General features: G+C 42.0%; 1 protein-coding gene across 1 annotated transcript in view; it reads left to right on the top strand.

Annotated features, from left to right (window-relative positions):
* Positions 1-1,645: 1,645 nt before the first annotated feature.
* Ser (protein serrate) overlaps positions 1,646-25,045 on the top strand; it is a 57,046-nt gene continuing 33,646 nt past the window's right edge. The window contains exon 1 of the mRNA XM_033343764.2: positions 1,646-3,437. Coding sequence (XP_033199655.1) covers positions 3,390-3,437 — 48 coding nt within the window. The 5' untranslated portion in view covers positions 1,646-3,389. The remainder of the gene's footprint in view (positions 3,438-25,045) is intronic.

The following is a 25,045-nucleotide window of genomic DNA, read 5'->3' on the forward strand; positions in this document are numbered from 1 at the left end:
CGCAATTAGGCTAACGCGATCGAGCGGTTCTCTACCAGGGGGAAATTAATTTTATCATCCATATTACTGCTTGTAAACGTGGAACACATTACGGTAAATCGATTTAGAAGGTATTTAAAACGTCGGTGAAAATCGGTCGACGTTAGGCGCTACAAGTTTCTTTGCGATGTTCCGTTTCGCGGAATAACGCGCAACAAGCGCTACGAGACACGACTAGAAAGGAGTTCAAGCTCGCCAGAGGCCCGGTTACCGTTGATAATTTATTGCCATTTAACCGGCCGTCCCTTCGGCCCGCGCGATAACTCGACACAGGGAATTACGCGGAACATCGTATACGGGGGCAGAAATTCAATGACGAACCGCGCCGATGGCATTTCTCGCCGAGGAGCCACGGTACCATGCCTCCCGATCCGCAATATAATGACGGTGGACACGCGACAGCCACTTATCCATTATTCATCGTCCAAAATCATTCTTCCGGAATATACATAATTTCGTCGGTCGAGGCCTCTTATCTCCCTTTTTCTTCCCCTCTCTTCCCTTCATCCTCGTATCATTATCATTACATTTCTGATCGTGTAACCGTACATTAAACAGCATTAATTCCCAAACGCAAAAAAACGGAACGGAAACTGAACAACTGCTCGACAACTCGATCTCGATATCGTCAGAGACTTCCGTGCTGAAATTCTCCATCGTACGGAAATCCGACTCCCGATCGACGAAATCCGCGCCGTCGAACCCGATGGAAAGTACGTAAACGTTCCTCGTGTTGTCGTGTCGTGGAACAAGCGGGGAACTCGATCTCCTCTCGCGTTCAACGAGGTGAGAATACACAAACGGCGTTTACGAACGGTCGCGATGAAACCGATCTTAAGATATACGCGAGCGGATCGTCGCGGTTATCCAGCGTGTGCACCAGGATCCAGCATCCACCGTACAGGGCAGCAAGTGTACGATCATGTAATGCCTTCTAGAAAGGTATTGCGAGAGAAGAGATCCCTCTTTAACCTGACAGAGATAGAAATCCAAAGTCTCTGGCCGTCTACACACTTACATACATACATACGCTATGTAATACCAACACACGAGTCAGCGTGGTCTCGGCCAATTCTCCTTACACAATCGTATACTTACGTACGAACGTGTTGCACCAAGCATCCATGGGGGGGAGGGAGACTAGATCAGCGTACGTGCGTGCACCACGAGCGTATCCACGACGGTTCGTATATACAACGCGCGGGACGAGCTTGCCGCGCTGGACATACGAGAGAGGCCAAGCGCGCAAAGCGTGTACAAAGAGAGGTAACGACGCGAAAGAGAGGAGAGAGAGAGAGAGAGATGCTTAGGTCTTGGATCCATAGGGTCGGGGTGAAGAGCGGCCCCTCCGGTGATGGTGGTGGGAGTCATCGATGCTCCCGATGGTGGAGGTGGAGGAGAATGGTGGCGGGAAGGGGACGCTTCACGGGGGTAGGGGATTCTCTCTCTCACGGCAGAAAGAGAAAGAGCGAAGGAGACAGGTGGCTTGAGTGCAACGGAGACGAAGGGTAGGGAGAGAGAGCGAACGAGAGTGTGGTCGGAGCGAGGGGGAGGGGGGAGGCCCGCAGGCCGGCCTGCGGCTCCGACTCAGTATCCCCGGAGCGACCGTCTCGTGTACCCCGCGGAGGTGCTGCGTTTCCGTGCTCCAGCGTGCACGACACAGCCGTAACACGCATACAAGCACACGTACACGCGACTCCAAGCCTTATACATATTTACACGGATACGTTTTACGTGGCCGTGCACGCACGCCTGGCCCACCTACACATCTGGAGAACCGTGGAAAGGTGCGCGTACGTGCACGAGGTAGGCGCGCGTGTGCCACCGTCCACACACCTGTTCCTTCGGTCGAGAGACACGCCGATATCTCGCGACGAGAGACGACCGCGACAGTTCGACGACGCGCGTGTTTATCAAGACCATCGCGTGGTTACATCGCATCGACAGCTAAGGGCGAAATCACCCCCTTTTGGTGGAACAAGTTCTCGAGCGTGGATGCTAAACACAACATAACTGGAACGCGTGTTTTTGGTGGAGTCCAGTGAATTCGGTGAATGTTTCGTTGATGGATTACATGAAAAATAATTAGCCGTGGAGGTTAACGTCGGACTTCAAATTCCCGATACACGCAAGTGTATCCGTCCTCCGTACGAATTACAATCGCATTGAATCTGATATTCGATTTATCCTTCGAGCTCGACTTTACGTGTAAGTTAGATAATAAAAAGACGCCCAACTACCTGGCTTGTATAGTAGTTTTTCAGTCGAAGTGCGAGGCGATTCCGAAATTAGGACAGCGTCCAACGAGTTCAGACGAAGTCTGAATCTCGCGTAAATTTCTCCCGGTATCGGTGAGCACGTGCTCCGTGAACGGTTTAGACAGCGTCGAAGAACAGGTGGGAACGGGAACGAGCGCATCGTCTCGATCACGTGTTATTCACGCACGTCTTTTGGAAAACAATTCGAGTACTCGTGGAAGTGGGTCGTGGAGAATTCGTGAAAGATCCAGGAACAGACGCCTGGTGTTGTCGAGTGTACGTCACGTGCACACAACGACGCGACTCGACACGATTAATTACCGGCGACCGAGGTGAAACGGCCGAGCAAGAAGAAGGCTACGAGAAGAGAAAGGAGGGAAAACGAAGAGGATCGTAACGATCTACCGATATCGCACGATCAAAGGCAACCGTACGAGGGAAAGGTACCTGTCGCGACGCGAGAGTGCACGTAAACATCTCCGAGCTCGTCCCGTATCCTGGATCCATACGTCCTCGTTGGAAAGCATAGTCGTTCTCTTTGCTACGAGCGATCCTTGTACCTCTTCCGTCTAACGATATCCGAGAAGATCCATGAGAAAAGCAATCAAAACTCTATATTACCTCGAACCTTGTGCGTTTTCGGATTTTCATAGAGAAATTTCAGTTTCCAAACGATAATTCCTAAAACAGTGTTGAATGAGTGTTTGAAAAGTGTCTCGAGGGAATATCATATTTTTTGTACAACGACCGATGTATCTACGAAGTGGAGAACCGTGAGATTCGAGATATATCGACAACAGTGGCTCTGGTATTCGGTGTGTGCTCGCGGACCGGAAATAATATTAATAAGTATCGGAGAAGTGAAGTGTGATCGACGAACGGCAGGGTCTATAAACCGGTCGATCGTATGTACGGTGTGAACAGTGTTTTCTGAACCGATCGATCCGTGGAATAACGTCGGATATATTCAGCAGCACTGACGAGGAACGACAGATCTATTCGATTTCAAATCGTTAGGAGTGGCTGAAGAAGAACGCAGGTGACCCACGGGGAATGGTGATGCGGTAGTCGAGGGATTCCTCGAGGAAAGACATGAGGGCGGCCGCCGCCTACGTCCTGTTCCTTGCCCACCTCATACAGGTAACGTGTACGCTTTATCTGCCCTATTCGCGACAACGGACCGCGGATTCTCTTCCGTATTCGACTCATACGGACATGTATCCTGTCAGGCGTTTAATGGAGCCGACGAGTACCGTCTTGTTCTTCTCGTAAACTTGCCTCTATCGCTTTCGCTCGGGAATCTCGTGAATTTTTCGCTACTTTGTAGAGATTAATTTACTTTGTAGCGATTTTAATTCGAACAAATTCGTTTCTTCGAGTGTTTCTTTCTTTTTCTATAAAAAGAAATTGATTCTCCTTATGGTATATGAAAAAAATAGAATATTAATCTCATTAAGAGATAAACATAATTTATCCTATTTGCGAACAATAGTCGAACATGCTCGTATAAATCGATCATTTATCACGTATCTGATAGACAGAGAAATGGCGGCAAAATATTTGGAGCTGATATGAGTCGATTATTTATCGTGTATCTAATAGATAAAATAGATATTATAGACAGATGTTTGTGGTTGTTAAACGAGTGGGTTAAGTACGATTATTTATGGATAACCTGTAGCTATTTAGAATACAGGCACAGCATCTAAAGTTATTATTAAACCGGAGGAACAGCACGTCGTACGTGTTGGACAAGGCGTGCACTTATACTTGAGACACCCGATGCAATCTCCCCATCAAATTGCTTCGCATTTGGAAAAAAGTCGAACTGGATACCCGATAATCAAACCACGGGAGACGGGGCAATTACTCGCCGATGCTGAACGATAAGGTCGCGGGGCTAGATAAGCCGTAATTACCGGCAACCATAGCCATGAATCGAGCTTGATGTATCGGTGTAAGATACAAAAAAAAAGGGAGAGAAAAATAAAAAGAAAAGAAACGATTACATATTAATTACATGCATCAGGGTGAACGAAGCGCAAACTGTCGCAAAGTGGAACGATTAGATAAGTAGCGGCCGGCTCGGCGATGAATCATTGGGACGAGGTTTATTAACTTATCTTAGACGCTAATTCGATGAACGCGTAAAGACAGTCGGACGACTGGATGTACCATATGTATTCTATTCGTCGTTTCTTCTCTCCTTCCCATACTCCTTTTTCCTTATTTTCAATCTTCGTTCTGATAACCACAGGTATTCTTTTCTGTTCCATTTCCTCCAACAGTTTCGTTGTTCTAATGCTTTTTCATATTTTCTTCGTCTTTTTATTGAATCTGTTAGTCGCTATAATTTTTTATAAGTGAAACTTATAGAAAAAAATTTGTATACATTTCGTAACACGACAATTAACGAAACAGTTTCCACGTTATATTGTTTACTATCAAATTACGTTTCACAGCTCGTGAATATACCTCGTCCTTATGTGACCTCGATCTATCTCATTTCTATCGCATACTCTTCCAAATTTTTAACGATCGATAATTGTAATTCAGTCGAAACAATCGCGTATCATTAGCATTCTACATACGGTATAATCTTCTAAATTCATAATAATTCCTGATAATAATAAGCCACGAGAAACATCCACATACATTACCATCTAATGTACATACTCTCGCTTTCCCAGGACTACATAGTTACCAAACTGTTCCATTGTTGACGTGATCGGCTCTTCCGCTCGCGTTTTTCCACCATAAATTACGCTTAACCAGGAGAATCTATATAAAAGCGCTAAACTTCTAACCAGATAATTCTGGATTCTTCGTAGCTATGATCATCTTCGTAACGATCCAGATGGTTTTATTTAAAAAACCAAACTACAATGCGTTTAAAAATCTACTTTTGAGTACGTCTACTACTCAGAACTCAAATCAGTCTTCAAATATAGTATCTGTAATGAATAGAACAATTCGTTTTAAATATTACCGTTTGCAAGAAAAAATAACGTCACTACACGACCGAAACTACAAAACACGACCATTAAATAATATTCTTTGAGACGATGAAGATTCCCGACTTCTATGTAAACATTACCCTACTTTAACCAATTTCACAGCCAAATAACATAGTAATTAAGAATCCCAAAGAACATAGAAATTTAAATAATAGAAAATGATCAAAATCATGGCTTTTTCTCAGTCACACGGCTATTCTTGAAGACTGTGCGTCAAAACGCGATTCTTGTCCTGCTCAAAGTTTTTCCCGGCCTTTCCACTGTCTCTTCTCTCTGCTGGTTTCTTCCCGGTTGTGTGTCATTGCACGAGAATAGGAGAACACGCGCCGCATCCTTCTGCTCGTTCTCATCAAGCGTATACATAGTTACGGTGTAACCGCGGCCTTTTTTACCACCGATGTTGCCTCGTCACCCACACTTATCATCTGGCTTCGCCTCGGTATCTTTGTCGTTTCTTTGCTCGACGCGTTGGCATTATTGCAGAGCCGGCTCCGTGTATCGTGCTATTGTCCGCGCCGCGATGTCCCGTCGAAAAATGTATAACACGTTGCATCAGTGTAATGGGGCCGTCTTATTTGTATCTTCCTGCGCGGTTATTACACGCTCTCGTGCACGCGTTGTGTGTTCAGGAAGTGTGGCCGGGACACGGCGTGCCTCCTCCGCCGAGAACGCGCGGCTTCTCCAGCTGAGAAGGGATGATGTCGTTCACAGATTGAAATGATGGCAGAGTTATTCGAATTATCGAAGCTGTTGGTGATAGAATGTTTTATCGAATTCTGAACCATTGGTATCAGTTCAGGGTGTATTATGTTATTTATAGCGAAAGGCATATTAGATTGAAAGCATATACAAGACGGTTCAATAAATGTTTTAGGAGATGATAATCAACTTCTATTTTAAATACATTTCTATTATCGGCAAAAATTCTGTTAAATATTTTCATCGTCCCGTGTGATGTAAAGACAGTAGTTGAAGAACCAAAAGTTTCCTATTAACTATCGTAAAGACAAACTTGACCAATTGTTCTGCACGATTTCACGAAACATATTATTCCATTATATCGTAGAGCTGTTTGCGCGATATATAGAATAATCTTTCAATTACTATTCACGTCACAGGATCCGAGAAAACTCTTCATACTGCAGGCTCCATAAATAACAAGTTAAAGACAAACCATGAATTATTCTTCAGTATACCCCGAAAAAAAATCATATATATTCGAGATGCATCACGAGGTCTAACGAGATTTTTTTGTACTCGATGCAAGCCCTATAAACAAGTTAAGAACGATCCATAAATTCTTCGGAATTCTCTGAAAATGTGGCATACATATACTCCAAATGCATCACTTAGCGAAGCTCTTTGCACTCGATCCAAGCTGCATAAACAACAAGCCAATAAATTGAAGACGAACCGTAACTTATTCCAAAGAGCACTCTAAAAAATGTATCGGTACCACTCGACTGAAAACATGGATAGCCAAACGATTGCCAGATCTCGAAAAGTCTCGTTCACGAAAAGCATCCGCAACAGAAGCTGCCAAAGAGGCTCGCGAAGCGCAATCTCGTTGACGGCTAAACACAGCCTCCGTACAACTCGAGACGTTCGAGGCGAAGCAACCCCGAACTTGGGGGTAATTGGAGCTCGGGAGCGAAAAGTTGGACACAATGGCCACGAGTTATGGAGGGGGAGGCCCTTACCAAATGACTTTCGAAGAAGTGGTGCGCGGGAAGCTGGAGCCAGGCCGCGTCGTTCCCTCGATGATTTCGACCTAGCGCAATTAAGCGCCGTTGCTGTTCTCTTTCAATTACAGTCCGAGCTGGAATTACCGTTATAACGCACGGTGGCTGCCATCCGAAAAAACTTCGCCGAAAGTATTCCAAGAAACCGATACCTTAGTCCCCATGAAGAACGCCCTGTCACTTTTCGACCACGGATCATTTCTAACGTTTAATATCACGGTAGACTTGATGGAACGGAAGGTGTAAACATATAGAGGGAACACTATATGTGTTCATTATCTTTATGATATTTCTTATGAAATGGGGATTTTGCCTTACGTATGTAATTATTTGCCAATTATTTGTTTGGGGGACGGAAAATTTGCTGGCGGAAGGTTGAATTTAGAGGGTGAAGGGTAATCGTAGAATGCGGGTTACAATTTCAATTCTTTTATAATGGAATTTGCTTCAACATGTATTTGTTATTACAAGACATATGTGTACGTATAAAGTTTGTCAAGAAATATTCTCTAAGAATAATTAGAAGCTTTAAAAATTCTCCATGTTCCGAGAATTCAAATAGAAACTTCTAAAGAAAAAGAATTCACCTGCAATGGTGATTGTTAGTTCATCTTCTAGGCAAAATAATCCGCTCGTGAAGATTTCTTCTGTTCATTCTTACCGATTAATGACAAGCTCAAAAAATCCTCGAGTATCCAAAGGTATCTGCAATCTCACACATAGCCAGGACTGGAAAAATACATTTAGGAATCCATGCACCACGAGTCGGAGGGGATCGTTCGTCTGCGGAGGACTGTGCACAGGCGTGACCGATCTCAAGCCAGCTCTCTCTCCTGTGTGCTTTTTCTTCCAGAGAGCCGACTCTCGATCCATCCTTCGAGCACGTCCAAGCCGGATAATTAAGACGCGCCGACGGTGGAGACGATGAATTATAATCGAGTCGGTCCGAGAAAAATCCCCGCCGTGTACGAGTGAGTCGGATTTCGCGTGCGCGATTCCACGTCCAGACACAGATCGATCTCTCGTACCAACCTCCATAACGGGGGTTTACGATAATTGCTACAAGCATCCCGTGCAATTTCGAGCTTAATGGGCTGGCCGACGTTCGTCGACGAGCGTCGAATTCCATCGAGACGTTCCATCAAATTCCATCGTGAGGAAAATCACGACGGTCACGATCGCTTTTCACCTTGCTTTGTGTGATATATCGATACTTTGGCAAGGGCTACCGAGAGACACAAGACCTTTTTCTCTCGATTCCACCTCAACAATCTTTTATCCTGTTCCATTTTATTTTGTATTCTTTATTTACATTTATTCCTTTTGAGATTTAATAAGCATGTTTTCCTTAGAATCGATGGTAGATTTAAGAGACGACCTCGATCTTGAACTTTGGAGATACGTAGAGGTATGTAGAGGAATATATATGGGTTGCAAGTCGTGCTTTCTAAGCGTATTTGATTCGGTTCGTCCTCTTCGATCTTCTATTTTCCTCCTTAGTTATGTATCTTCTTTTATTCTATGTTTGTCGAAAAATTGAAATTCTTTACTAGGGTGGATGGTGAATTTGAAAGTTAGATCACGGTCGTGGATTTCAGAGACACGTAGGAGTAAATTGGTGTTTTCAAATCCATTTGTGAGTCAGAAAGTAATGTATGCGTAGAGCAAAGTAGAATTGGAGAAACGCATTAATGGAACGGTTTTTAGTGGACATTATAAGGGACAGCATCGTCTGATGTGTTTGACAATCATATTGAATAAATAACGCGAGCGAACGGTACACGTGGAGGAATTTTTTTCCGCAAACATTGACATTCATAGTCGTTACGAAGGAAGCCGAGGATCCTAAAGAAACACGGACCGTAATTAATCAACGCCAGCGGATGAAACTCATTCGAATGAACTCAATAACCCTGTCAGGGAAAATTAGCTGGAGCAAGCGCGTGCAAATCGCGCCTCGAACGGGTTTTTACGCAAAAGTTAACGTCTCAACTACCGTCCGAGAAATCTCGTCTCTCGATCTTTCCCAAACGAAACAAACCGAACGGGGGAAAACCTGCAACACAATTAATCATCGTCCAACTAATGTACTCGGCTCATTCGAAACACCCTGTCAAATAGCCTGGATCTAGCCTCCTGGAAGAACATCCACTTCTCAACTTCGTACGAAACAAATAGAACCGAGTCGTCAGCCCGCGGCTAGAAATTAATAACAGTAATAACACACCTTTATCGTGTGCTATAATCATCCAAAAAACACGGAAAAACGACGAAGAAAAGAAATATTCCAAGATAATACTCCGTAAATCACGTGGACGTAATATGAACAAGCTATTGTAAGAAAAAAAAAGAAAAAGATAATACTGCGTAAATCAAAAGCGAGCTATTCTAAAAAAGAAAAAAAGGCAAGTGCACATTAAAGTTGTTAGACCCAGAAGTTGCGAAAGCAACGAGCGGATGATCGGAGCCGTCCCACGCGAAAGGGTTGAGAAAAAGACGCGCGTATGCCCCGCGGCGTTCGACGACGACCCGTTTAGCGCATTAGCGCGTCGCTTCCGCTTTTACCCTGGGAACCGATCTCTCTCTCGCGACGTATACACGTTCCCTCTGGCCGTACGGGCGCCCGACTGCGTTCTTGTTCCTCTTCTTGCGCCGCTATCGCCGCGGCCAATTATCAACGAGCGAGAGCGCTGTCTCGTTGCTCGCAGGAAGTTGCAGCGGGATGCAGCCAGCCAGATAACGCATGTACCCTATGGTCGTGAATTGGAAAAGTAAGAAGGGTGAATAGCGTGACGGGAAAGATAAACGCGGCGAGAACGTGGAACAGGTGGAAACGCAAGGACGAATAGGTAACACGAATGCCGAGTCGCAGAAGTACCGTTGAGAAAAGCGTCGAATCGATCCCTATTCCGGATAAGGAAAATGCAAATACACGCGTTGCTCGTGGAACATATATAAAAAAAATCGGCTCTAAGCGGGGGATAAATTTATTCTCGTCGACTACCGAACGACAGGCGTGTTCAGTGACTGAAAGACGAGCGAGTTAAGCGATCGCGAGGAAGCGAGAGGCGGAGAATCTGACCCACGCGAACGCTAGAAGAGTAGATGGAAAAAGAAACGATATATACGAGTCGACGAGTCGTGTAGTGTCGAGTAAAGTCGAGTGTGAAGAGAAAGAGAGTGACGAGAAGAGGTAATGCCGGGAAGAAGGTGAAAACAGGGAGAAACAGAGACAGGTAAACCGCCGCCGAGGCAATGCTGGGCGGGTTAAAGCGAAGCGTTTAGCTGGCGGTCACGCGAACCTCCTATAAAAATCTGCCCTGAGGCTGGACTCGCCGGATGCTCGTCCAGATAGACAGATAATACCGTCTCGTGGCGGTGTTACACGCCGTGATCCTGTGTGCTCTCTTCTTAGCCCCGTGCGTTTCTACCCTGTTGTGCACCGTGGCGTACAGGTGCGTGCCTGCGAGTCCTTCTTCCCTGGCTGTTCTTCAGTCGTCCACGACGCGGTGGCCGAACGAATAAAGAGAACAGACTGACGGGAAGGTAGCCAGGGGTTTACGAGTTCGGGGAACAGAATGGATAGGAAGGGGGCAGCTTTCGAGCAATTTGTGATAAACAGGGACAATTTTTGGTGGGATGCAGTTCGTTTGTCGACACGTGAACAGAAAGAATTTTTTGGTTCTTTTCTGAGATTTTAATCTCTTTGCTTCTTTTTTCTTTTTTTGCTATTGTAGGTTTGTGGCTGTTGCAATAATTTGGAATAAACAGAGACAATTCGTGGGGAACGCGAATTTTATTTGTCGACACGTACGAGAGCTTTCTAGATCCCTCTTTTATCTTTTAGTCTCCTTTTTTTTTTGTTTTTGATGTAGTAGAATTTTTGTAGATATTCCATATACTTCTTTCAATTTAAGACAAATTTTACAGACAATTTTTAGAGCGATGGAAATTTATTTGTCGGCACGTAAAAGGAAGGAAACACCTATTTTTATTCTTTGACTTTCTTTCTTTCCTTTCAAAATGGTAACAGATTCATATTTATTCTGCTACAGTAGAGAAACTAATTACAGTCGAACGTTAAGTTCTTCGCCTGAACTTTTTATCGCATTGAAGATTGAAAGAGAAGGGTACGGTATGTTAGGCAAATTAAAGACAAATGCTACTGTCGCAGTTACAATGTTTAGCTAGCTGTTACATTCACCGTGGCCTGTTCTTTCCACCTCGGCCGTCGTTTATCAACTTTGAGAGCAGAAGCGCGGTAATTTCACGGGTGTCGACGGGAACGAGTGACAAAACAGCGAATTACCAAGGCAGTTTCCACGGTAGCACTCTGAACAAAGAAGCCTGCTCTTGCTCCGGTGACGTTTCTTGTTGCCCACGATTCTTGTCATTCGTTCACCAGAGACATTTTAGCTTTCGTTCGATGAATAGCATGCCTATTTTCTCTAATACTTCCTACAAACATTTTATCGAGAACAAAAATCTTGAATAATAACGCTTGAACAAAAGAGACCATTTGGATCCAGAATATCTCCAAACGGCAGAAGCGTTCCAGTTTCTCTTTGTTTTCAACAACGTCGTTCATATCCTGTCGATTATACGTCATACTAAAAATTTCGACAAAGTGTCGAGCATGCACAAGTCTGGCTATCGAATATCAATAAATTGCAGGATTCGGTGGAAAAAATGGTGCAAGTGTAATTTTTCTAAAAGTGAAATAAATACAAGAAACACGACATTCGTATTTATCTAGAGGATTTTGTTAGGTATGAAATATAGATTGCAAATATTTAAATTCATATTTTTATGAATGTAATTACAGAAGAAGTACCTAAATAAAAGTTTGCTTCGCTTATTAAATGTTATAACAAATACGTTATTTTAGATATTTCATATATTTCTTTGCATCTTTCAATTCCCCACAAGCGCATAAAAATTCAGTTTAAATATCAATCTTCAAATATTTTTAAATAATATGTTTCGCTATTTAATAACATACAGATTCCCCAATTACGATTTCAATTTTGCTCAGGATCTCTGTTTATAAATTGATATTTATATATTTATTACGTTATTATAAATTTAGTCGCCTGTGCCACTTTTTCTTCGAACCTCTCGATATCTCGTAGCATCATTGACGCTCATTTCCATGTTCACCGTGCACGACTATCGTCGATCGTGACTAAGTGTACGCCTTAACGCTTGACACCCATCAACGAGCCCGTGTATCCATTTAATTTATTGTCACACCGTTCGATTCGCCAACGTCGTACAGCGTACACAGCCACTGTCACGCGTGCTTACGCAACGTGTAATCGTCGATGATCGACCGAACGATCTATGGTCGCTTGATTAGAGACTTGGCGCGCCGCGTCTTTTTCGACGAACAGCCCTATTTACGCCCTGGGCGACACGATCGATTGTTTTACGCGTTCCAACGCGTCTTCGCCATTGAGCGTGCCGAAAAAACGAGGCTAAGAAACGACAAGAAATTGCACGCGAAATTTGCACCTGATTACGAAGCATTGATCACTGTCAGTGTTGCGACACTTTGATCGTCGTTACTTCGTCGCATGATTAATTTTAATCGATTGGATCCAATTGAACGAAAATTTTGCAAAGATGATAGTTATCATTTGGAGATATCAATTGACGAGACAGTAATTTAGTAATTTGATTAAATCAATAGAAACCAACTGAAAATCGATCCAAAATCGAATTACTTTTTCGAACTCTGCTGTAAATTCATAGTCGATTAATATTCGTATTAGTGAAATTTTTTACTTTCGTATGTGAAACCTACACGTTTCTTTTTCTTTCAATAAATACGATTTAAAATACGATTGAAATTGTCATTAAATGTTGATATTGAAACCGTTCAATCGTTGCATTTTGGGCTCAATACAAACGAATAATAAAACGTGCTGTTGTTGTGACTTTGCAATAATGACGTCGTATGTGACGTTGGCAAGTTTATATTTCTAATCGCGATGTACGCGAAGCACGATCCCGTTATTAGAAATACATAATGTGTATATAAAGCACAGCGATGCAATAACGTTGCGATTTCCTAGTGGTGACTCTGTACTTTTTGACAATAATGTAGTTTCCTAAGAATACAATACAAAGTACGCGATACCGTTATTCGAAATATAGAACCCAATGAAAATTAACGGTGTAATTTTTGTACCGGTAAGCTGTACATTCAACAATTCTAAATTTTTTAACAATACAGGGCACGCAGTTGTACGATTTCGTTGGTACAAGAAAGTAAAATAATTTACACTGATAAAACTATACGATTCGACACCTTTATATTCGCAATATCGAAACCTCAAACTTATATGTATTACACGTATTATTACATGTATAATTATAGAAATTCATACCTCGATAAACATATTATAATTAACAAAAACGAAATCCATACAAAGAATGGACGTAATACTAAATATTACGACGAGTACTAAACTCTTCACGTTATACCTTATATTTTTCCACGTTATATACGTTTTGTGTGTTTTGCACCTTCAGATTTGCCATAAACTCATAAAAATTCATGATCGAATCATTAATAATATAAATCTACGAATCGTATAACATCACCGTTACAAAATCATAACGCGTCGTCGTCTATATATCAAATTTTCAAACGAACCAAAGTGTGCAGATCACAACATCGGCATTGAAAAATCACAACAACGTCGCATCATTCATCTCCAGCAGAACCGAAGCTCAACGAAAGACAGCAGCCGGCGAGCAACGAGGGAAACAGGTTGTTATTGAGACCTCTGCGTGGCACAAAGTTTGGGATACCAAGGGTATTAGTTAATAGAGCGAGACTAACGTCTGCATCGACGTCGGATGCCTCTAGTCCTTCGAGTGTCTTGACTCACACCTGTTCTTCTTGTTTCGAGCGTTCGATTCCCGCCAGGTAGACGGATCAGGTTGAAGAAACTGGATGATCCTCTCCCCTCCGTACGCCAGGCTTACTCGCCGATCGTGTTTCATCCACCCTTGACCGGGCCAACAAAAGCTCATCGATAACAGCCTGCCGTTTTTAGTAGCGGCGACAAGTTCCCATGGCTCTTCCCACGGGGAACACGATACACCCACGCAACGATTATTTCTTAAATCGCCTGAGAAAATGCCGATCGACCCGGTAAAAATTTCATCCATCGGCGTCCTCCGGCTCTGCTGTGCGTCTGAAGACGACCGTTCAGAAAATTGCGTCGGGTTGCCCTGTGTACACAGGAGGAATTCCTGCTGGGTAATTTGGTAAACAGAAAAAATCCCTCTGTAGAGGGTAAGACGTTGGCCGGTGTGTTTTGTGAGAAATTTTTGGAGAATCTTTCGAGCATTTTCTAAAGATAACCTTTGGATTTGATGGATTTTTAACGTTTCACGTAGTGGTACCTTTGAAGAATTTCGAACATTTTGTAAATATTTAGAACTTAGAATATTTGATCTTCCGAGAGTTTACTCGTTAAATATCTATTTCGCTAGCATTCTGTTTGATATTCGATGTATTTGGTATTCGTAGAAAATGGCGCGCATTATTTGCCAGCATTTCACTGAAAGCACAGAGCACGGGGTTGATTGCTCAAACTAATTATAATTTTCGCTAACTTCGAAGATTTTACCGTGTCGGAAACGTAATTAGTCATTCTATAGGCACAGTACTCTATCAATCCGATCTCGATTGCGCCAAATCACGTTCCTATCACGAATTACAGTCTAAATTTCTCGCGAGAGGCAGTGGTATTCTATAAGAGCGAGAGGAGGCGTGAAACGATCAACACACTCGATCAACGTCGCCGAAACAACGCCTCCGTCAGCTTCTGCTTCCTATCCACTGTACGAACTTTCACTCGAAAACGAGAAAGGAGGAACGAACTAAAAGAAACGACCGGATTAATTTATTCTATTCTCTCCACCTACTGGCAGGCTGAAAGAGCGGACCGATTAAAATCGTCCTTGCTCGATGATCGGTAGTCGAAGAAGGGAACAACCCGGGAGGACTTCCCACGCGAACTAACAGTTTTTAATTATTTTGGTAATTTGTGGCTGATCGAGCCGGCTGCGGATGGGATCGAGTGGGTAGCGATATTAAGTATAGACCTCTCCGCGAAAACAGAGAGATATATGGTCGTTGAAACGTACACACGCGCGCGTATATACGCGAATACATGGGCGAAGGATTCGAGCAACGTGTTTCACGGAGCAACGATTCGTCCGTGCTACGGTGTAAAATTAAATGGTGCTCCGGCCGAGTCTATTTCGGCGGGGCAGGTAGCGGCCACCGGTAATTACTACCTACGACTTAGGAGCTCAAAGATAAAATGAAAGGGCCCGGACGATTTTCGAAATCGAATTCGCGTCAGTTGTTGTTGTTGCCGTTCCCGAGCCATAGAGCCAGTAGAGGCACCCATCGTGCACCCATCGTGCAACCAGCACAGCGTGCACCCTCCGCAGACTTCGAAGTTTTGTTCCTTTTCCGGTTCGACTTGGGTCGCGTGAGCAACTGGCCCTCTTCCCTTCTCTCTTTCTTTTCTCTCTTTTTCTCTGCATCGTATTGAGAAGAACGAGGATCACGATGGTCGTCGAAGATGGGACGATTGATCCAATGTATGCATTGTTACGGAGGAAGTTCGTTAGGTGATCGGCTGGTTGATTAGGTTCGGATGTGCAGAGAAAGTAGATTGATCGGGTTAGTCGAATTCAAAGGATATCTCGAGTTTGAACGAGATAAGAATTCTAATTGGTGTGTATGAATTCTTGGTGGAGTTGTACGTGAAACATCTTAGAACGATGCAAACTCTTTTTGCTCTTTGGTATAAAAACAGCATTGAAATACATGATAATTCGTAAAGGGGTAAATAATACCCAGCTCACTGGAAGTCATCATGTTAAACATGTTGCATCTGACTTCTTCAAAAAATGTCTTTTTAATGACTTGTTCGAAACAAGCAGAAGACAAGCGTCAACTTGTAAATATAAATCAGTTGGAAGAAGGAAAGGAAAAGAAGAAGTATTTGAGGATATCCATAAAACACATAAAAAACCAAACTCAGACTGGTTCAAGGGTTTACAAGTACAAAAGTGGAATTATCATTTCGTTAGATAGCATTCGTCGTTTCTTCCAAATCAGTAAATAGTTGAGAAATGTTCAACTTCAAACTGGAAGAATATATCAAGACCAATAAAATAACAAGTTCACATTATTGATTTCAAGTTTCTCGAATCAGATAACTTTAGTCAAGCGAATTTTATTCTCACAAGTATTCCAAAAATAAGTTAAATAAATGAAAGAGGCATAGTTTTTGAACTGAAACTTCCGGGTTCGAATACGTAATTTCCTCCGCTTCAATCACGTCCGGCCTTCATTTCCTCGTTCTCGGATTTCCTGGATTTCCAAAGCGCAGATTTACTCACCGTCGCCGCTTGATTTGTATACTTCTATGTACGTACATCTAATCTTAAAGTATCAGAAACGAAACTGGAACTCGCTAATTAGCATGCACGAACGAGGATAATGATACTTTCATTGATCCATCCCCATAACGAGCTTGGCCGGTTAGCTGCTTTTCAATTAAGATATTAAACACACACTTGCTTTTACATAATTGCATCCAGTTCTAATTAGGCATTTACATAATTATACGTATTCCGTATAAACGTTACCCCGCCCCCAACTTTATACGCGCTAATGAGATCGCTGATAACAATTAACCCGCTTAAACGAACGTCCCCGTGCACCATTTACTCTCGATTATCGACGATGATCGCCGCGTTTTCGAGAGTCATGCTGTTATTAAGGCGTCTGATTGAGGAGCACTCCACCAACGGCGAAAGAGGAATACGGTTTTATCGATAATCCATTCCCATGAGTCACTTACAACCTGTTTCGTTCGACGATCCTCCTCTTCGACCTCTTTCTTGTTCCAACTCGAGTGCTCAATTATTTCTAGGAAGAACACAGCCATTTAATATCGTCCCGAAGTCCATGGAATAGATTATTCTAGCCTCTTTGCTACTTCTTCGATCAATCACCAGATAGTTAAGAGTTAGGATAATTGCTAAATTAATTCTTTCCGATATAAAACTGGAATATTTCTGATAGTATCTTTGGATTGGTAGGATGTTTGGTGATTTTGTTAGCATCGAATCGTTTTGATTACATTTTCATAGGAAAGATTGATCAGGCTGGTTTACCATTCGCTGATCTTATAAAAATAATTCAAGATCTAAATGAGAGGTGTGCGTTCGAACTTTCTTTGTATTGCAAATTACATCGAGCATTGGAAATTTTTAAGATGTTTCCTCGAGACTATGTCGAAACCACCTGTAGCCCAGATAGCTAGAGATTAAATGTTAAATATGGAACATTAAACACAGAATGTGAGTGAAAGCCATGTTTAATTAAGAAAATGTCGCTCTTCCTATCAATCAATGTCTTTTCGCTTGAATGCATTAGCATATAAAGGAGGATGAAAAGAGACTATGAATTCGTATATCCACTCTGATTAATCCCAACTTAAATCCAATTATCCAAACATTACCGACAGCTGACTATTTAATATCTAATTTTTCGAACTGAACAACAAATCAAGATAAAAGTATTAGGTTGTCCAAAAAGTTTCTTTCGTTTCATAAGGTGATAATAGATGAACAACAATTTCTGTTTTATATTATTTTATTGAATTAGGTATGATCCATTTCGTTCTATTTCTATTATTATGTTCGTGCATAATTCAATAAACTAATATAAAACAAAAAACATTGTGCATCTATTATTTCCTTATAAAACGAAAGAAACATTTTGGACAATCTAATACAAGTTAAGGGTACGAATAAAGTATGGAAGAACGAGTTAGATCAGATGAGGAAGCGGTTGAAAAAATTATAATCGGCTCGCGTTTCGTCAAAATCAAATAAATTATTATTAAAATTTATTAGTGGACACAAGAAAAGTGGATATGGGATCAAAGGAAAGAAGCTCGGAAACAGTATCAACTTCCGTCGACATCCTTCAGGACAGGCGTAGAAAATTCCATGAGAACCGCCGGTAAGGATACGGTAGGATCGTTTCTCAGTATGCGTTCCGCGGCCGTTTTTTCGGTCGAATGAGTTATTCGTATTAACTCCCGCGATGTTCGACGCGCAGAAGACTAAGAGCCGAAGCGAGGTATGGCTCGCTGCACCTTGGCTATGCGGAAAGGAAAGGCTATTCTCCTGCGAATCGGCACACGGACGGTAGAGAGAAACGACTCATCCTCGTCGTGCACGTCGAGAGGCCCGGCAAACTCGTAACAAGTCACGAGCAGAGGTGTATACGCGTCGACGGCCACGGTAATGCTCTCAGAAAGGAGCCCTAAAACGCGCGTAAAACCCTCTACTCTCGTGTACCAGGTGTCCAGAAATCAATCTGGTGACAAAACGCCGCTCCTTTGTTTCCCCGTGTCAGCGACCGATCGCTTTTTTACGCAGATCCTTGGTGGTCCATCGATATAACGATGTTTTCAGCATTGGACAAAGTATAAGCTCCGTTGCTCGAATTTTTAATCTCTTTGAGAAATTTTACTTAAAAAACATGAAGAATGTAATGGTGATCATTGCGTGGATCATATCGTGGATAAATATTTTTATAATATTGCTACGATACGATATGGGCTAAGGGAATGGCGTGTAACGTAACGAACCTTCAAACTTACACTGTCAGAATGAATTTTATTGCGTTAGAGTTTTGTAAGACTTTACATTTCTTTGTTATGTTATAAACTACGTGGTAGGTAAAGAAAGCGTGAAATGTAAAATAATGAAGTGTATAATCTTATAAATTCAGAATTGATTGCTTTATAGTACACACTAAAGATCTACAGGATTTGTTTAATTTAATCCTTATTGGAATATAAATTACGTGATAGTTAAAAGAAGCATCGTAAAATAATAAAGAATATAGTTTTACAAATTAAGAATTTATATATATAATATTTATAATATTTATATATATATTATTCAAATATCTTATAGTAAAAATTACAGTACAATTGTTATATGACTAGTATATGTGTATTAGTACCAGTACATGATAGTATATTTACTGTTAGGTTTTGATAGACATTACAAATTTCTAACTTTTTCCAATTTTACTAAAGATTCATTGAACTCCAATTCCAAAGCCATAAGCCTTTCAAATAGAGGTCATCTTAGATACATCTTCATCTAGAAAGTCTTTTAGGAGACCATAGCAATAACCTGTCTGACAATGTAACAAGAAAGAGTAACTCGCGGAGGGAACTTCGAAAAAGCGCGGTAATTTCAGTCATTCGAAAGACAGACGATGCCCTGACGAAGTGGAAGGTTTTAAGTAGCAGCTGGAGGTAGTTGACACTTTAATGACTGATGCAGCGTCGGCTCTGTGCATCGTTTTCTTACGCATTTAACCGGTTGCTGCGTTAATGCCTGTTTATATTACGGTACTACTGCCATGATCGTGCATGTATTCGCACGAATCGGACGCGAAAAATCGTAGACAAGACTTGGCTCATTGCATCGACCGCTGTATGACTTCGCTGGACTTCCGACAAACGGCTTGACAGTTACTAAACGTCCTCCTAAGCGGATTAATCTTTCATAACTGCGAAACGTTACCAGGAACGATCAATAGAATTGAGTGAACATATCTTTCATTGTGACATGCGTATTATGGGAAGGAGTACATTATCAGAATGTTTTATCGTATTAGCAAATATTTCATAAGCAATTCGAATCCAATAACACTCGATATACCATAGCGAACTTTGTTTTACTAATATGTACATTATGTAGAGAACGCACAGAATAGAATTAAATGGAGGGGAATGCATACAAGTGAACATACTCAGATTCGCGTGTATTTATGACGATTTATTGAGTGCTCGCGATGGATGAAAATTGACACGTGATTGGAAGCGAAATGTTTTCTATAACGTTGAAAATATTAATTTTTATTAACCCTTATTTATTAGGATCTTTTCTCTATTTGAATATCTACTCTTAAATTCCGAATCCTTTTTCTTATACTTACGCTTACACTGTTGTCACTTGTCTGACCATAAGCGTTATTTTATCGCAACGATACTTGCGTTACTTTATGTTTTATAATAAAACATACATTTTGTGATACCTATATGTATTTGGTACGTAAAACAATTTTATAATACTACGAAAATATACAAGAAAATATCACACTCATCTGCATCGAAAGTAAAAATTGATCGTCAGGCGGAGTTACGCGTACAAGATTCGAAGAATAGGATTACAGAACACGGTCGGGAGGAAACAATGTTACCGAAAGAACAATCGACTTCACGAAGGAGGTACCCGGTGAAAGATGAGCTTTCGCACAATTGACCTAATAACCGTGAAAGCGAGCACCACGGGCAAAGTGATTGTTCTGTGGCCGAGAGGCGCGGAGCACGATGGGAAGTGGACGTTAATACGAGGTGTCCACCTTTATTACACCTCTCGACAGCTCTGAGAGACTTCAATTATCCCTGGGTGGAGCCCGACCTTGTGGGAAAACAACGGATCGAGCCTCTTCACGATGCTCGAGCATCATCCAGAGACACAAATGTCGTTTTTATGCCAGGCTATATTCTTTGCATAAATTCCAGTCATAAAGATCCTTAAACTACAGTAAATCTTTCCGTACAGAGATTTTAAACATTTCTTTGCAGTCTTGAGAATTCTCGATTTTAACAAAAATTCTCCTTAAGGTCGTAATACTGTTTGACTGTTGATATTCGTCTGTTGAAGTTCTTTCCTCTCGCACATTGATAAGCGTAGGCTTAATCGGTCGCGCATTGTTGAACACGTTTTATTTACGACGAATTTATTTGTGTTAAACGAAAGGTTATTTTAAACTTCCAAAAAATCCGAGAAACTTCAGCGTCAGATTAAGTATATTAATATATACAATCTGAAGTTTAAACTTTCGTCGATACGGATAGAAGTTCGTTTCGAAGAATTCCAACAATGAAATATCTTATGACTCCTCGACGACCTAGCTTAAACACGACTAATTATATACAACTAGGAACACAGTCAAACGCGTGCTGAAATACAAGAGCAAGTTCTAAAAGAAGCCACAAATTTCTTACGGGACGTCTAATCGTCCCAATTAATCCGACATAAGAGAATCAGATCACGCGTTGGCGCGCATAGTTCACCGGTTCGGCCGCGTGAGAAAGAGTAGCGTCGTGGCACAGCGATCGGCTGTTAAGAATTCCAGCCTCGTATCCACGACGATACCCATCCGTATACGTATCATCGAACGTACTGGCCGATGCCAGTTTTGAAGAAGGCCATGTTCTTCCGTGTCGGCGGCCTGAAAGCCATCTCCGCGGCTCCGAGCAATTTCACGTCGGCACGTGAGCGGACTGTGCAAACTTTGGCCACGCAAACGCAATCCCCCTTGTACCCTGGTCACAGTCGTTCACGGTTTTCAGCTGCTTTCGGAGGCAACGGGTTACTCCAGAGGCGAGTGCCTCCAGAATAAGTATACACGGCTAATAAAACGACAGAGAAGAGGAACGGTCGTTACACTGCCGGACTGGTCAAACACAGCCGCGGAACAGGGCGGAAACACACCGCTTCTTGGACCAAGTGAAGGTCCAGGCGTCGTAAACGCGACGACGACGATCGCCCGCGGTACCAACCGAGACCAACCGCTCGAGCAAACGCACGCTGCTCGTTTTACGGCCACGACATACTCGCCGTTTGCACGCTCGATTGATATATTCCCCTCGAGGAGAAAGACTCTCGTCGCCGTTAACGGATATTGCCGACAGGCTGCGTATTATCGACGTTTAGCTCGGTTAGATCTTTTCAGAATCGCGTACAGGGTGTACCAGTATTGTGCAAGCTGGTTGTGTATGTGGGAAAATATGTATAGAAAAAAATATGATTGTTAATAGGAAGATTCGAGAGAGAGAGAGAGCGAGAGAGAGAGAGCGAGAGAGAGAGAGAGAGTTTAGTTTGAAGATCTTGATGTTGAACTTGATAACTCGACGAACTTCGATGTAGATTATTATCTGGCAGGAAAGTTTAAGTTTATAGGTAGGTTGAGCAAACTGCTTGGTAAGTGAAACGTCTATTGTATAACTCTGGATTATGGAGTATAATAAATACGAGAGTTTAATTTGACAAATATTATGAAATTTATGTGCAGTATCCTATGTATATTTGTCGAACAGTAGTTTTTTGCATCAGGCGATCCAAATATCAAACAGAATTTCTCATTGTACTTGTCTTTTTACTGACACATTATTATCACTTACGTCGTAATATTATACACTTTTGATCTTTGCTTTATTCTCATAATTCTGACAATGGGATCATCAGTTAATCCAAATATCGGACAGAATTGTCCGTGTTGCCCTACGCAACGTACAAAAAAGAATTTAACAGGCATCAAATATAACTTCTACTTTATCTTTCCTCAAGATTCTAATGATCAATGCGTCATCGACAGATCTAAAAATTGAACTTGTTTCACAAGATCGTGCTACTTGGTATAAATCAAACGTACAAAGAGTTAAGAAAAGATTATCAAACAAGCAGACACCGAGTGCATATATCTACACATTCCTCACTGGCTTCTGCAATATGTTCGAAACGATCACAGAAATTCCAACCGAAGATTCGTCATTGAACAAACTGCCTATTCGCGGTAACGATAATGCGAGGACACGTTTCGTTTTAACGAAGATTCCTCGTTCGAGGAAGGAACACTGCATTGTGTCCCTTGCGCGAACGTTCGCTTGATGGCTCCTCCATTTCCCGTGCGCCACAGCCGGACATTATCCGTGATTTACTCTTCAATTTCCGCGGGATTCATCCTGGCGAAGTTGCCAGCCTCTACCCTTCTTACTGTTCCACGTTGTTCGCACGAAACCACAGAAGCTTGGCTCTAGCAAGAGCGAAAATGTCACTCGCGAGACGACGTTATATAACATAGTAGGAAGCGCGTCGTGGAAAGGCCAGCAGACGATCCTCTGCGCTTTCTACCTTCGATCTTACTCTTACGATAATTACATAGGCCCCCAGGGCTCGTCCGTGTATGCTCGTTCGCTCGATGCACTTATACGTACAGGGTGTCTTCGTTATTTCAAACGATAAACGAAAATACATCGTGGTTTTAAATTAGCGGTACGAGCGAAGTTGGAGAAATCCTATGGTTGAAAATAAGGCAGAAGTGGAAAATAAGAAAATTGCTTTGAAAACTACGTTCTCGAGGAAATCGAGTCTTGTCGAGTATACGTGAATTTGCCTGCAACTTCGTTACTCTTGATTTTCGTCTTATTTTGACCAGACAATCTCCCTGTCTTTACTGTTACCACGAATTTAGAACGATAAGAATATCGAATTTATTGCTCTGCGAAGATCATTTTGATCTTGCACCGTCTCAATGGACCAATCTCTCCTTGTATTAATTCATCGTACACACGAATATTAATATCTATCTGGCATAAAATTCGAGAAATTCTCTTCGTATTTCATATCTTTATTCTAACTTTCTAATAAAGTTTTTTAATGATCTGAGTTTATACGATATTTATTATTCGGTTATACTTCTGGAATATACTGACGAAGGTTGACTGTCAAAATCTGGTACACCCTGTATATCCACGTATCCACGTCTAGGCACATACGTATATCAATACGTGCTTAAATACACATATAATATATACGTTTAGTGTATGAGTGCGTCGAATACACGTGCTCGCTCGATGCATTAGAAACCGATAGGTATAGGCGAAGCATACATAGAGAGCGTTTCGTAACTGCAACGAAAGGAAGACTCTCCGCCGTTGAAACGAGACGATTTCGTGCCGCTTTTATTGTTAATCGTACGTGGGCAAAAGCGAGAGGCCGATGTAAATTCACCACGGGTTGCGGCATCGGCGCGGTTGCGAGATCCCCCGCGCAATTTTGACCGTGAATGGGAAAGTAGATGGACTTTCGTGTAGACTAACCTGGACTGCCAATTTATAGAAGGTATCGGAGTTAAATCTCTTGAAAGTTGAGAGTCGGATTGAAGAACCTTTCTAGGCAAATGAATTTCTTGCAGAGCTAAATTATGAAATTTCAGTTTTCTGCTATCGTCGAGAATAACAAGCAAGGGAAATATTTTGGAATATTTTGCAACTACAGGAAGTAGCGTGAAGAAGCATCAATATTCCTGGAGCTAGTTACGAGTTTAATCGGAGATTTTTAGGAAACTGTATTTATTAGGAATTCGTATTACCACCTAATTTCTGACGACTGAAAGCTTGAAAGCAAAATACAAAATTGTGATATTAACGTGAAAGATGAAAGGAAGAATCGAGAAATTATATCGTGTTCAAATCTTATAGAACTATGTTGTATTATCCTATCGTAAGGAATTTTTACAGTATTAAACTATAGGATATTTTTGGATAAACATTCTTTTGCACCGAATCACGTGGTATCACAGGAAACATGGGGATGAAGTACAAAAACAAATAATGTCAGAATGGAAAGGTGAACAGGGAGCATCGAAAAATTGCCAGAGCACGAATATAGTTTCGAAATAGTTCGACTTTTTCCAGCGAATCGGTTCGAAGTTGGCGAAGCGTTCGTAATAGATACTCGAGGGGCCTTTCGCCTCCTAAGGCCGCGGAGACTTCCGTTTTCGCGGGACCCGAGCTGGAAAATCCCGCTGTTTTATTATGCCCATTAGAAAGAGCCGAATGAAATCGTGCTGTGTTTAATGCGGACCGTTTTCTCCGCGTAACGAGCCCGATAAATTCGCCTTCATATTGAACGGAAAAACAGCGACAGCTTCGTCGCTAATGTAAACGCACTGATAGAGTTTAATGCGCCATTAGGGGTATCCAAATGTCAGATGTAAAAGTGATATGTGCACGGATCAAAATATAAATTGCCGCAACTTAACTGGACTCTTTTTCGATGATCT

This window comes from Bombus vancouverensis, chromosome 14, assembly GCF_051014615.1.
Source record: "Bombus vancouverensis nearcticus chromosome 14, iyBomVanc1_principal, whole genome shotgun sequence".
NCBI classification, from domain to species: Eukaryota; Metazoa; Arthropoda; class Insecta; order Hymenoptera; family Apidae; genus Bombus; species Bombus vancouverensis.